This window comes from Pseudophryne corroboree, chromosome 7 (genome assembly GCF_028390025.1).
Source record: "Pseudophryne corroboree isolate aPseCor3 chromosome 7, aPseCor3.hap2, whole genome shotgun sequence".
Lineage (NCBI taxonomy): Eukaryota > Metazoa > Chordata > Amphibia > Anura > Myobatrachidae > Pseudophryne > Pseudophryne corroboree.
The window spans coordinates 242343607-242357765 of record NC_086450.1 but is presented as its reverse complement, the minus strand read 5'-3'; the positions used below and the strand labels follow the sequence as shown (position 1 = coordinate 242357765).

The 14159-nt window shown below is 46.8% G+C and overlaps 1 protein-coding gene across 1 annotated transcript in view; it reads right to left on the bottom strand.

The window, feature by feature from the left end:
- The window catches only part of SEC22A (SEC22 homolog A, vesicle trafficking protein), a 258941-nt gene that overhangs the window by 152984 nt on the left and 91798 nt on the right, over positions 1-14159 (bottom strand). The window contains exon 2 of the mRNA XM_063934060.1: positions 10697-10902. Within this exon, the coding sequence (XP_063790130.1) occupies positions 10697-10878 (182 nt within the window). The 5' untranslated portion in view covers positions 10879-10902. The remainder of the gene's footprint in view (positions 1-10696; positions 10903-14159) is intronic.

The following is a 14159-nucleotide window of genomic DNA, read 5'->3' as shown; positions in this document are numbered from 1 at the left end:
TAAAATTGTAGATGGGACCCGGACTATTTGTCCAGAAGATCCCATTGAAACGTCCTTGCATGGAACCTGCCGAAGGGAATGGCCTCGTAAGTTGCCACCATTTCCCCCAGAACCCGAGTGCATTGATGAACTGACACTCTTTTTGGCTTTAACAGGTCTCGGACCATGTTCTAGAGGTCCTGGACTTTTTCCCACGTGAGGAAAACTTTCTTTTGTTCCATGTCCAGTATCATGCCTAGGAACGTCAGTCGAGTTGTCGGAACCAACTGTGACTTTGGCAGATTGAGAATCCAACTCTGTTGCTGTAGCACTCTCTGAGAGAGCGACACGTTCTCCAGTAGTTGTCTTGACCTCGCTTTTATCAGGAGATCATCCAAGTATGGGATAATCGTGACTCCTTGCTTGCGCAGGATCACCATCATTTTCTGAAACGGATAATGGCCATCCTGTACCGCGAATCTCAGGTACTCCTGATGAGAGGGATATATGGGGACATGAAGGTAAGCATCCTTTATGTCCAGTGACACCATAAAATCCCCCCCTTCCAGGCAGGCTATCACCGCTCGGAGCGATTCCATCTTGAATTTGAATCTTTTCAAGTACAGGTCTAGGGATTTTAGATTTAAAATGGGCCTGACCGAACCATCCGGCTTCGGGACCACAAATAGGGTTGAATAATACCCTTTTCCCTGTTGGCTCAGGGGAACCCTGATAATCACTCGCTGTTGACACAGCGTTTGAATTGCAGCCAGCACTACTTCCCGTTCTGGGGTAGAAGCTGGTAAGGCCGACTTGAAAAATCGACGTGGGGCACCTCTTCGAATTCCAGCTTGTAACCCTGGGAGACTATTTCTATCACCCAAGGGTCCACGTCTGACTGAACCCAGACTTGCCTGAATAGTCGAAGGCGTGCCCTCACCTGTGCGGACTCCCGCAGGGGAGCCCCAGCATCATGCGGTGGACTTAGCATAAGCCGGGGAGGACTTCTGCTCTTGGGAACTAGCCGCAGCAGGTGTCCTCTTGCCTCTACCCTTACCTCTGGCGAGGAAAGAGGAGCTCCGACCTCTTCTGGATCTATGTGACCGAAAGGACTGCATCTGATATTGTGGAGGTTTCTTTTGCTGTTGGGGAACAAAAGGTAAAAAGGTAGACTTCCCCGCTGTAGCTGTGGAGACCAGGTCCGCGAGGCCGTCCCCAAACAATACATCACCTTTGTAAGGTAAAACCTCCATATGCCTTTTTGAGTCTGCATCCCCCGTCCATTGGCGGATCCATAAGGCTCTTCTTGCCGAAATAGCCATAGCATTGGCTCTCGAACCCAGTAATCCAATGTCTCTTTGAGCGTCCCTCATATATAAGACTGCGTCCTTAATATAAGCTAATGTTAACATAATTGTATCCCTATCAAGGGTATCCAGATCAGCTAACAGGGTATCTGTCCACGCTGCTACTGCACTACATATCCATGCCGACGCAATTGCCGGTCTAAGCAAAGTACCAGTATGTGTGTAAATAGACTTTAATGTAGTCTCCTGCCTGCCGCTGTGTCAGGGGACGGTAGCGCCTCCTGGAAAGGCGTGTTAAGGCTTTGTCCACTGTGAGAGAGGATTCCCAACGTACCCTGTCCTGTGTAGGGAAAGGGTATGCCATAAGAACCCTTTTGGGAATCTGCAGCTTCTTATCTGGAGTTTCCCAAGCTTTTTCACATAACTCATTTAGTTCATGGGAAGGAGGAAAATTCATAACCTGTTTCCTTCCCTTAGACATGTTTATCCTCATGTCGGGCACCGAGGGCTCATCAGTGATATGTAAAACATCTTTTATTGCAATAATCATGCACCGAATACTTTTTGTCACCCTGGGGTGCAATCTTGCTTCATCATAGTCGACACTGGAATCAGAGTCCGTGTCGGTATCTGTGTCCCCTATTTGTGAGAAGGAAAGTTTCTGAGACCCCGACGGGTCCTGTGAGTCGGTGCCATCCGTAGATTGAACACCTGACGACACCCTGGACTCTGCTTTGTCCAGCCTTTTATGTAGTGAAGCTACACTTGCATTTAACATATGCCACATATTCATCCAATCCTGAGTCGGCACCGCCGACTGACACCACTCATCTGTTCCACCTCCTCTTTGGATAAGCCTTCCGCTTCAGACATGCCGACTCACACGTACAGACACCCCACACACACTGGGATATAACTATAAGGGGACAAATCCCTAAAGGAGGCCCTTTGGAGAGACAGAGAAAGAGTATGCCAGCACACACCAGCGCCAAACTGACCCAGGAAAACCCAGACAGCGTATGTATATGTATATATGTGTGTGTGTGTGTGTGTGTGTGTGTGTGTGTGTGTGTGTGTTATATTATATATATATATATATATATATATATATATATATATATATATATATATATATATATATATATATATATATATATATATATATATTTCCCCCACTCACTGCGCCAATTATGTGCCCCCCCCCCCCTCTCTTTTTTTCAGCCCTCTGAGCTCTTCAGCAGGGGAGAGTCTGGGGAGCCAGCGTTCTCTGCAGCTTCTGTGGAGAAAATGGCGCTGGTTAGTGCTGAGGGATCAAGCTCCGCCCCCTCCAGCGGCGGGCTTCGGTCCCGTTGTGTATCTGAAAATAATGGCGGGGAATCGTTTATTTACTGCCTCAGCAGCCTAATAACATCCTTTTGTGCCAAAACGAGGTTTATTGCTGCCCAGGGCGCCCCCCCTGCGCCCTGCACCCATCAGTGCCATGTGTGTGTGTGTGTGTGTGTGTTAGTTATGTGGGAGCAATGGCGCGCAGCTTACCTCGGGAAGATCTGAAGTCTTCTGCCGCCTGACGTCTTCTTTCTTTTCTAATACTAACCCGGCTTCTTTTTTCCGGCATCTGTGAGGAGGACGGCGGCGCGGCTCCGGGACGAACCCCAGGGTGAGACCTGTGTTCCAACTCCCTCTGGAGCAAATGGTGTCCAGTAGCCTAAGAAGCAGAGCCCTTAAACTCTTAAGAAGTGGGTCTGCTTCTCTCCCCTCAGTTCCACGATGCAGGGAGTCTGTTGTCAGCAGAGGTCCCTGAAAATAAAAAACCTAACAAAATTCTTTTCACAGAAAACTCAGGAGAGCTCCCTGTAATGCACCCTATCTCCTCTGGGCACAAGATCTAACTGAGGTCTGGAGGAGGGGCAAAGAGGGAGGAGCCAGTGCACACCATACTAGAAAGTTCTTTTAGGTGCCCATATCTCCTGCGGAGCCCGTCTATACCCAATGGTCCTTACAGAGTCCCCAGCATCCTCTAAGACGCAAGAGAAAATTATTATAAACAATTATACTGAATGCTAAAGTAATTATAAAAAAAAACACTGAATGTGGAGAATGTAATATACTTCGCTTCCAGTGGCTGGAAAGGAAAGAGGGGTGGGTGTAATATGAATGATGTAGACAGAAGGGGAATGTCGGCAAAAAAAAAAAATAAGAATTTACTCACCGGTAATTCTATTTCTCGTAGTCCGTAGTGGATGCTGGGGACTCCGTAAGGACCATGGGGAACAGACGGGCTCCGCAGGAGACTGGGCACTCTAAAGAAAGGTTCAGGACTATCTGGTGTGCACTGGCTCCTCCCCCTATGACCCTCCTCCAAGCCTCAGTTAGGAACTGTGCCCGGAAGAGCTGACACAATAAGGAAGGATTTTTGAATCCCGGGTAAGACTCATACCAGCCACACCAATCACACCATATAACTCGTGATAGGAACCCCGGTTAACAGTATGATAACAATGGAGCCTCTGAACAGATGGCTCGCAATAACAACCCGATTATAGTAACAATAACTATTTACAAGTATTGCAGACAATCCGCACTTGGGATGGGCGCCCAGCATCCACTACGGACTACGAGAAATAGAATTACCGGTGAGTAAATTCTTATTTTCTCTGACGTCCTAGTGGATGCTGGGGACTCCGTAAGGACCCCACAAAGCCCTTTGGGGAGACAGAGGGAGAGTATGCCAGCACACACCAGAGCGCTATATATCACAGGGATATCACCTTATAAAAGTGTTTTCCCTTATAGCTGCATATATATTGTATACTGCGCCTAAATTGTGCCCCCCCTCTCTTTTTTTACCCTTTCTGTAGTGCAGGACTGCAGGGGAGAGCCAGGGAGCGATCCTTCCAGCGAAGCTGTGAGGGAAAATGGCGCCAGTGTGCTGAGGGAGAAGGCTCCGCCCCTTTTTCGGCGGGCTTTCTCCCGCTATTTTAAAACGTCTAGCAGGGGTTACTTTGCCAGCCAAGGTGTATATTATTGCTGCTCAGGGCGCCCCCCCCCCCAGCGCCCTGCACCCATCAGTGACCGAAGTGTGTGGTGTGCATGAGGAGCAATGGCGCACAGCTGCAGTGCTGTGCGCTACCTTGGAGGAAGACAGAAGTCTTCAGCCGCCGATTTTCCGGACCTTCTTGCTTCTGGCTCTGTAAGGGGGACGGCGGCGCGGCTCCGGGAACGGACGACTAGGTCGGGTCCTGTGTTCGATCCCTCTGGAGCTAATGGTGTCCAGTAGCCTAAGAAGCCCAAGCTACCACCAGTTAGGTAGGTTCGCTTCTTCTCCCCTTAGTCCCCCTCGCTGCAGTGAGCCTGTTGCCAGCAGGTCTCACTGTAAAATAAAAAACCTAAACTATACTTTCTTTCTAGGAGCTCAGGAGAGCCCCTAGTGTGCATCAGCTCAGCCGGGCACAGAAATCTAACTGAGGCTTGGAGGAGGGTCATAGGGGGAGGAGCCAGTGCACACCAGATAGTCCTGAACCTTTCTTTAGAGTGCCCAGTCTCCTGCGGAGCCCGTCTATTCTCCATGGTCCTTACGGAGTCCCCAGCATCCACTAGGACGTCAGAGAAAAAAAGATTTTCTCCTAGTCTGTAGAGGAAGCTGGGGACTCCGTAAGGACCATGGGGTATAGACCCCATGGGTGTGCACTGGCTCCTCCCTCTATGCCCCTCCTCCAGACCTCAGTTAGAGAAACTGTGCCCAGAGGAGACGGACAGTACGAGGAAAGGATTTTTGTTAATCTAAGGGCAAGATTCATACCAGCCCACACCGCACAACATGGAATACACGAACCAGTTAACAGTATGAAACAAAACAGCATCAGCCCAAGACTGATCAAAACTTTAACATAACCCTTATGTAAGCAAAAACTATATACAAGTCTTGCAGAATTTAGTCCGCACTGGGACGGGCGCCCAGCATCCTCTACGGACTAGGAGAAAAAAATTTACCGGTAGGTTTAAAATCTTATTTTCGCTTACGTCCTAGAGGATGCTGGGGACTCCGTAAGGACCATGGGGATTATACCAAAGCTCCAGACCGGGCGGGACAGTGCGGATGACTCGACCAAGTAGCCGCTCCGCAAAGTTGCAATGCCGAGACACCTCGGGCAGCCGCCCAAGAAGAGCCCACCTTCCTAGTGGAATGTGCCTTTACCGAATTTGGTACCGGCAATCCAGCCGTAGAATGAGCCTGCTGAATCGTGTTACAGATCCAGCGGGCAATAGTCTGCTTAGACGAAGGGGCGCCAACCTTGTTGGCTGCATACAGGACAAACAGTGCCTCTGTTTTCCTAATCCGAGCAGTCCTGGCTACATAAACTTTTAAGGCCCTGACTACATCAAGAGACTTGGAATCCTCCAAGTCCCCCGTAGCCACAGGCACCACAATAGGTTGGTTCATATGAAACAATGAAACCACCTTAGGCAGAAATTGAGTACAAGTCCTCAACTCTGCTCTATCCACATGGAAAATCAGATAGGGGCTTTTGTGAGACAAAGCCACCAATTCGGACACCCGCCTCGCAGATGCCAAGGCTAACAACATGACCACTTTCCAAATGAGAAATTTCAACTAAACTGTTTGAAGCGGTTCAAACCTGTGTGACTTAAGGAACTGTAACACCACGTTAAGGTCCCGCGGTGCCACTGGGGGCACAAAAGGAGGCTGGATGCGCAGCACTCCCCTTACAAAAGTCTGGACTTCTGGGAGAGAAGCCAATTCCTTCTGAAAGAATATAGATAGGGCCGAAATCTGTACCTTAATGGAGCCTAACTTCAGGCCCATATCCACTCCTGTCAGTAAAAAGTGGAGAAAACGGCCCAGGTGGAAATCTTCCATAGGAGCATTCTTGGCTTCACACCAAGAAAAAATACTTCCTCCAGATACGGTGATAATGTTTCGCCATCACCTCCTTCCTAGCCCTTATCAGAGTAGGGATGACTTCCTCCGGAATACCTTTTCCAGCTAGGATTCAGTGTTCAACTGCCATGCCGTCAAACGTAACCTCGGTAAGTCTTGGAACACGCAGGGCCCCTGCTGCAACAGGTCCTCCATGTGAGGAAGAGGCCATGGATCTTCTGTGAGCATCTCCTGAAGATCTGAATACCAGGCCCTTCGAGGCCAATCTGGAACAATAGAGTATTGTCTGCACTCTTTTTCTTCTTATGATACGCAATATTTTGGAGATGAGAGGAAGAGGAGGGAATACATAGACCGACTGAAACACCCATGGTGTCACCAGGGCGTCTACCACTACTATCCTGAGGGTCCCTTGACCTGGCACAATACCTCCGAAGCTTCTTGTTGAGGCGTGACGCCATCATGTCTATTTGAGGAAGTCCCCAAAAAGACTTGTTATCTCTGCAAAAACTTCCTGATGAAGTCCCCACTCTCCTGGATGGAGGTCGTGTCCACTGAGGAAGTCTGCTTCCCAGTTGTCCACTCCCGGAATGAAGACTGCTGACAGAGCGCTTACATGATTTTCCGCCCAGCGCAGAATCCGTGTGGCTTCCGCCATTGCCACACTGCTCTTTGTCCCGCCTGGGCGGTTTACATGAGCCACGGCTGTGACGTTGTCTGATTGAATCAGAACCGGTAGCTTACGAAGAAGATTCTCCGCTTGTCGTAGGCCGTTGTATATGGCCCTTAATTCCAGTATGCTGATGTGTAGACAAGCCTCCTGGCTTGACCATGTTTCCTGAAAATTTCTTCCTTGTGTGACTGATCCCCATCCTCGGAGGCTCGCGTCCGTGGTCACCAGAACCCAGTCTTGAATGCCGAACCTGCGACCCTTTAGAAGATGAGCACTCTGCAGCCACCACAGGTGAGACACCCTGGCCCTGGGGGACAGGCTTATTTTCTGATGAATTTGAAGATGGGACCCGGACCACTTGTCCAGAAGGTCCCACTGAAATGTTCTCGCATGAAACCTGCCGAAGGGAATGGCCTCGTAGGTCGCCACCATTTTTCCCAGTACTCGAGTGCATTGATGGACTGACACTCTTTTTGGTTTTAACAGGTCTCTGACCAGGTTCTGGAGTTCCTGGGCTTTTTCCATCGGGAGAAAAACCCTCTTTTGTTCCGTGTCCAGAATCTTGCCTAAGAAAGATAGCCGAGTCGTTGGAACCAACTGTGACTTTGGTAGATTTAGAATCCAGCCATGTTGCTGCAGCACTCTCAGGGAGAGCGACACACTTTTCAGCAACTGATCTCTCGATCTCGCTTTTATCAGGAGATCGTCCAAGTACGGGATAATAGTGACTCTCTGCCTGCGCAGGAGCACCATCATTTCTGCCATTATCTTGGTGAAAATCCTCGGGGCCGTGGAAAGCCCAAACGGCAATGTCTGAAACTGGTAATGACAGTCCTGTACAGCGAATCTCAGGTACGCCTGATGAGGGGGATATATGGGGACATGAAGGTATGCATCCTTTGTGTCTAGTGACACCATAAAATTCCCCCCTTCCAGGCTGGAGATAACTGCGCGGAGCGATTCCATCTTGAATTTGAACTTTCAAGTACAGGTTTAGGGATTTTAAATTTAGAATGGGTCTGACCGAGCCATCCGGTTTCGGGACCACAAATAGGGTTGAATAGTACCCCTTCCCCTGTTGAACTAGGGGAACCTCGACAACCACTTGTTGTTGACACAGGTTTTGGATTGCAGCTAAAACTATCTCCCTTTCTGGGAAGAAGCTGGAAAAGCCGATTTGAAAAACCGGCGAGGAGGCACGTCTTCGAATTCCAGCTTGTAGCCTTGGGATACAATTTCCATTGCCCAAGGATCCACATCTGACTGAACCCAGACGTAGCTGAAGAGTAGAAGACGTGCCCCCACCGGCGCGGACTCCCTCAGAGGAGCCCCAGGGTCATGCGGTGGATTTAGTAGAAGCCGGGGAGGACTTCTGCTCCTGGGAACTAGCCGTAGCAGGCATTCTTTTCCCTCTACAGAGGAAGGAAGAGCCTCGACTTATGCGACCGAAAGGACTGCATCTGATATTGTGTTTTCTTTTGCTGTGGGGGAACATAAGGTAAAAAAGTAGATTTACCCGCGGTAGCTGTGGAAACCAGATCCGCGAGACCTTCCCCAAATAAAACTTCACCCTTGTAAGGCAAAACTTCCATATGCCTCTTTGAGTCTGCATCACCCGTCCATTGGCGGGTCCACAAGGATCGCCATGGCGTTGGCTCTTGAACCTAGCAGCCCAACGTCTCTCTGAGCGTCTCTCATATATAAGACTGCGTCTCTAATGTGAGCTAAGGTCAATAAAATGGTATCCCTATCTAGGGTATCAATGTCAGCTGATAAAGGTATCTACCCAAGCTGCTACAGCGCTACAAACCCAAGCCGACGCTATTGCCGGTCTGAGCAAGGCACCCGTATGCGTATAAATTGATTTTAAGGTAGTCTCCGGTCTGCGATCAGCAGGATCCTTGAGGGCTGCCGTGTCCGGGGATGGGATGGTAGCGCCACCTTTTTGGACAAGCGCGTTAAAGCCTTGTCCCACCGTAACCTGTCCTGTGCCGGAAAAGGATACGCCATAAGAATTCTCTTGGGAATCTGCAGTTTCTTGTCTGGAGTTTCCCAAGCTTTTTCGAATAACTCATTCAGCTCATGAGATGGGGGAAAAGTTACCTCAGGTTTCTTTTCCTTAAACATGCATACCCTCGTGTCAGGGACAGAGGGATCATCTGTGATATGCAAAACATCTTTTATTGCAATAATCATATAATGAATACTTTTGGCCACCCTTGGGTGTAACCTCACATCATCGTAGTCGACACTGGAGTCAGAATCCGTGTCGGTATCAGTGTCTGCAACTTGGGACAGTGGACGTTTCTGAGACCCAGAAGGGCCCTGTGACACAGTCAAAGCCATGGATTGACTCCCTGTTTTATCCCTGGACTCTGCTTTGTCCAATCTCTTATGTAATAAAGACACATTTGCATTTAAAACATTCCACATATCCAACCAATCAGGTGTCGGCGTTGCCGACGGAGACTCCACAATCATCTGCTCCACCTCCTCCCTAGATAAGCCTTCCGCTTCAGACATGCCGACACACACGTACCGACACCCCCACACACTCAGGGATACATCTATATGGAGACAGTCCCCCAATAAGGCCCTTTGGAGAGACAGAGAGAGAGTATGCCAGCACACACCCAGCGCCACTGGACACTGGAATAAAATCCCAGTTAGTACAGCGCTTTTATAGAAATATATAATTACTCACTGAGCCAATTAATGTGCCCCCCCTCTGTTTTGCCCGCTCTAACCGTGTTCAGCGGGGAGAGTCTGGGGAGCCAGCTTCTCTGCAGTGTGCTGTGGAGAAAATGGCGCTGGTTAGTGCTGGAGGATCAAGCCCCGCCCCCTCAGCGGCGGGCTTCGGTCCCGCTCAAATTATTTATACTGGCGGTTTTTTTTTAATATACCGCCTCCGCAATATATAATCCATATGCCAGTGTCCCTTGAGGTTAATATTGCTGCCCAGGGCGCCCCCCCTGCGCCCTTACAGTGCCGTGTGTGTGTGAGCAATGGCGCGCATTACCTCAGTGAAGATCTGAAATCTTCTGCCGCCTTTGAAGTCTTCTTTCTTCTCAATACTCACCCGGCTTCTATCTTCCGGCTCTGTGAGGAGGACGGCGGTGCAGCTCCGGGACGAACGGCGAGGGTGAGACCTGCGTTCCGACCCTCTGGAGCGAATGGTGTCCAGTAGCCTAAGAAGCAGAGCCTATCATTTAAGTAGGTCTGCTTCTCTCCCCTCAGTCCCACGATGCAGGGAGCCTGTTGCCAGCAGTGCTCCCTGAAAATAAAAAACCTAACAAAAAGTATTTTTTAAGAGAAACTCAGTAGAGCTCCCCTGCAGTGCACCCAGTCTCCTCTGGGCGCAGGATCTAAGGTCTGGAGGAGGGGCATAGAGGGAGGAGCCAGTGCACACCCATTCTAAAGTCTTTAGAGTGCCCATGTCTCCTGCGGAGCCCGTCTATACCCCATGGTCCTTACGGAGTCCCCAGCATCCTCTAGGACGTAAGAGGGGGGAAAAAGGAGGGGTAAGATGTACTAAGTATACCTGTTTTATTTATCACAAGAGTAATGACAGTAAATGTAATAAATAGGTCTCATTGTATTGTAAGTTTCAGAATTCTAACTATAGAATATATTGTTTTTATTTCAAATTGCATTTGAGCTTCTAGTGTCCCTCCATCCAATCAGGGAGAAGGGCCACTGCATTTTCAGCCATAAACTAATAGAGCGATTATAATCACCCTCTGCAATCTCTGCAGGTCAGTAGCGGAGGACATATCAAGTTTGACCCAATTTGGTCTTAATTTACCTTACAAGTAGTACATGCATTAATGAACTTACTTAATGCTGTGTGGACCTCTCTTCATAGTACACCGGTCCGGGAGCTGCTCCAACTTTCTGGACACAATTTTCAGATATTTTTTGGTCTCTTGTACAGCCATGTTTTGCTCATGATCTGTGGAGGCAGACAGTGGGAGCCCATCTCTCGCTCGAACCACTGATGCAAACAGAATGACAGACATTTCCAGCAGCGTTTATACGAAGTACTGTAATAAAAAATAAAACATATCTAATTTATCTGTAATGAAAAAAGACATTTTCAGGAATTGTTATAGAAAAATGGAATGAATTGAGTAGAACAGTTTTATTACACAAACCAATCCTGTTTTTATCAAATTTAATGCTAGGTTTTGATTTCCCTGACTTGCTCATTGCAAGCTTATCACTGAGAATCCAGGTTGGTGGAAATACCTTATTGCTTGTGTAATAGAGGACTGTGAATTACATGTCTTACAAGTTATTTGGCTACATTGCATTTAAATACATGAAGACACTAACTTTATACTGATTGAGGTCCTCACCACCCTCTCTCTTTCTGTAACAAAAGCAGACATCCAATATCCCGGTCTATAGTCTGTAGACTGTTAAATGAATTGTTACAGAGACTGTGCCATAAGTGAAATGATATCAGTCACTGTAAGACTCAGAATAAAAAAGGACCTCTCTTCAGGCTGGTTTTCAACCTGATTATTGTATGACACCGCTTTACTCACTTATGAAATGAGTGGCATGTCATATTATAGACTAGCAGTGTTTTTTTTACTGTAAATTGATCCTGCATCTGCCCTGCTGACTACGGACTGCGCTCATACAACGCTGTCTCCTCACAAAGGTTCCTTTCAATTCTGAATGCATATATTACCTGGTTATTCCTACAACCAGTTGGAAATCTGAGTTACAGCTAAGAGAAATTGAACTACCCACAGATATTTCATAATTTTCTGTGCCCATAAAGGATCCAGGCACTGGTGCCCCAACTGTTTAACATGCAGTGACAAATACCTTGAAGAGTACACTAGCCTTGGCACAGAGAACAACACAGAAGGGTCCCTGTGATTATGGCATTTCTTGGTGCGACTAGTTAGATAAAACTATAGCCAAACAGATTTACTGCTGTATAGCGCCTGCGTAAAAACAAATTCTATTCTTGGTCCCTCATTCGTTGCTGTAAAGGCAATGTGTGTATACCTTTAAAGAATTTCAAACAACAACAAAAAAAAAAAAAAAAAGAGGAAACAGCAGTGCTCGTGGGAACAAAACAGATCAAAGTAAATGGAGAGCTGACATGGAAATATGGCTAAAATATTTAATTATTCTAACAATTAGACACAATAACATCACAAATCATTAATACGAATAAAAAACATAAAACAATTGAAACAATTGTGAGAAAATGGGTGATTATAATAATTGTTCACTGGATGACCGCAGTCAAATTAATATATTGTTGTGTTCGCAAGCAGATCCAAAAAGCGTTACAACTATACAGAATTGCTTGTGAAATCAGGCTCAATACCGCAGAGGACTGAAAAAGTCACGTGATCTGTGACTAAACGCATCAGGACTCCTCCCTTAATTGACACTGGTTTCACCGCACAGCTCCAGCAACAGCAATCACCTGTTCCTTTCCCAGCATTGGAGCGGTCATCTTCACCATACTGAGGGAAGACTCCCGTCTTATTTTGCGGTTTATCCCGGCAAGCTTGCCTCAAGTTACTCTCTTATAGCTGTACTCTCCAAAGGGGCAAGTAAACTGGTAGTCGGGAATTTAGCCCAGGAGCTATTCAACTAATCCTTGTGATGGCCCCTTTCTCACACCCTAATGCACAGGGATAGCAGCGTTAAAGATCTTCTACAGTGCTAAGTGCCGGGCATGCTGCTGTTATAGCATGCACAGCATTTGCGAGTCAGATGGATGCTAGCAGAAATCCAGTATAGGCAAGTAGAGGAAATACACAACACATTATACAATTACACAAATATCCTTTGGGCTGAGACAGAGATGCAATGGTGTTATTACACAATAAAAATGAAATATGTGGTTAAATAAATGGTCTTTTTATGCTCCGTAATGTTGGCCGATGATACGAATGCTATGATTTTATCTTGTGAAAATATACAGCATGCTTGTCGGAACTTCCATTAACAGCGACATTAATAACTCAAACAGTTCAATATAACACTATTTAATGAACTGCTGAAAATCTGGAAAAAAACGAATACATGAAATTCTGAGCACTTTCTAGAGGAGAAAAAAATTGTTTTAATGCCAAATGCTGAGATAGCCGCTGGGGTACTCTGTAGCATGTGGATGATTGACAGCCCGAGAAGCCGGCAGATGTTTAGAGACAGGCCTCAGGTAGAAGGCAGCAGGAGAGAGAACATTTAAGTAAACAAAGAAAGACTCTGCTGAGCTGCGGTCAATCCAGAGGAGCGAGACACCATTTCCAAAACTTTCTAAAATACGATGAAGCCCAGTATAAAGGTGAAATTTGTATAGGGTTCATCCGTATGTTGCATTATACCAATTTCCTGTAAACAAATTGATTACACCACAAGATCATGTGAATGCAAAAGTAGGTGAATAACTAGCGGAATGCATTAACCTTTTTAATATAAAGCAGAGTACAATGTAATACTTTCCCAGCATTAGTGTGATAGAAGCCTCATACCACTACTCTATGCTACTGGGGACTATTTCTTCTCTTAACTCCCCTTCTCTCCTGAACCCCACCCAGCCCTGGCCTCACTTCAGCTAGGTATACACTATCCAATTATTGAGTCGATCAGCTGACAAATTGACTGACCAATGAGTGGATAGGTTTTATGCAAAAGTCTTTAAACCGATAAACGCTCAAAACGCTCCTAATCAGGTGAACGATATAGTGTGTATGCTGCACACTGTATATTGTTCACAACCTCCCGATCCCATTTTAGATATCAAAGCAAAGAACACACAGATCTGATTAATTGGATCGGATGTGTGCCAATCCGATAAACACTCCAAACACTATATCGTTCAGTGTGGAGGCACTGATGATGAACGATGCACGTCCCTGCAGTCGTTCCTCATTGGTCTATCATTGCAATCTAATTGGGACAATATCGATGTTTGCAATGTCAAATCGTGTGTATTGCATACACACGATTTGACATTACAAACATCAATATTGTCCAAATTAGATTGCAATGACAAACGATGATAGACCAATGATGAACGACTGCAGGGACGTGCATCGTTCATCATCAGTGCCTCCACACTGAACGATACAGCGTTCATTTTTGAACAAAATCGTCCATATAGTTATTAAAAATCTACCAGTGTGTAGGGCCTTTACACAACAGAAAAGGTCACCTGCCACAAGATCAGTAGGATTTGACCGTTTAAATAAACTAGATGCTACCCTTTAAATACTGGGTTCTGCTATGAGCATTCCATCATCATGATTACCTGTAACCAATC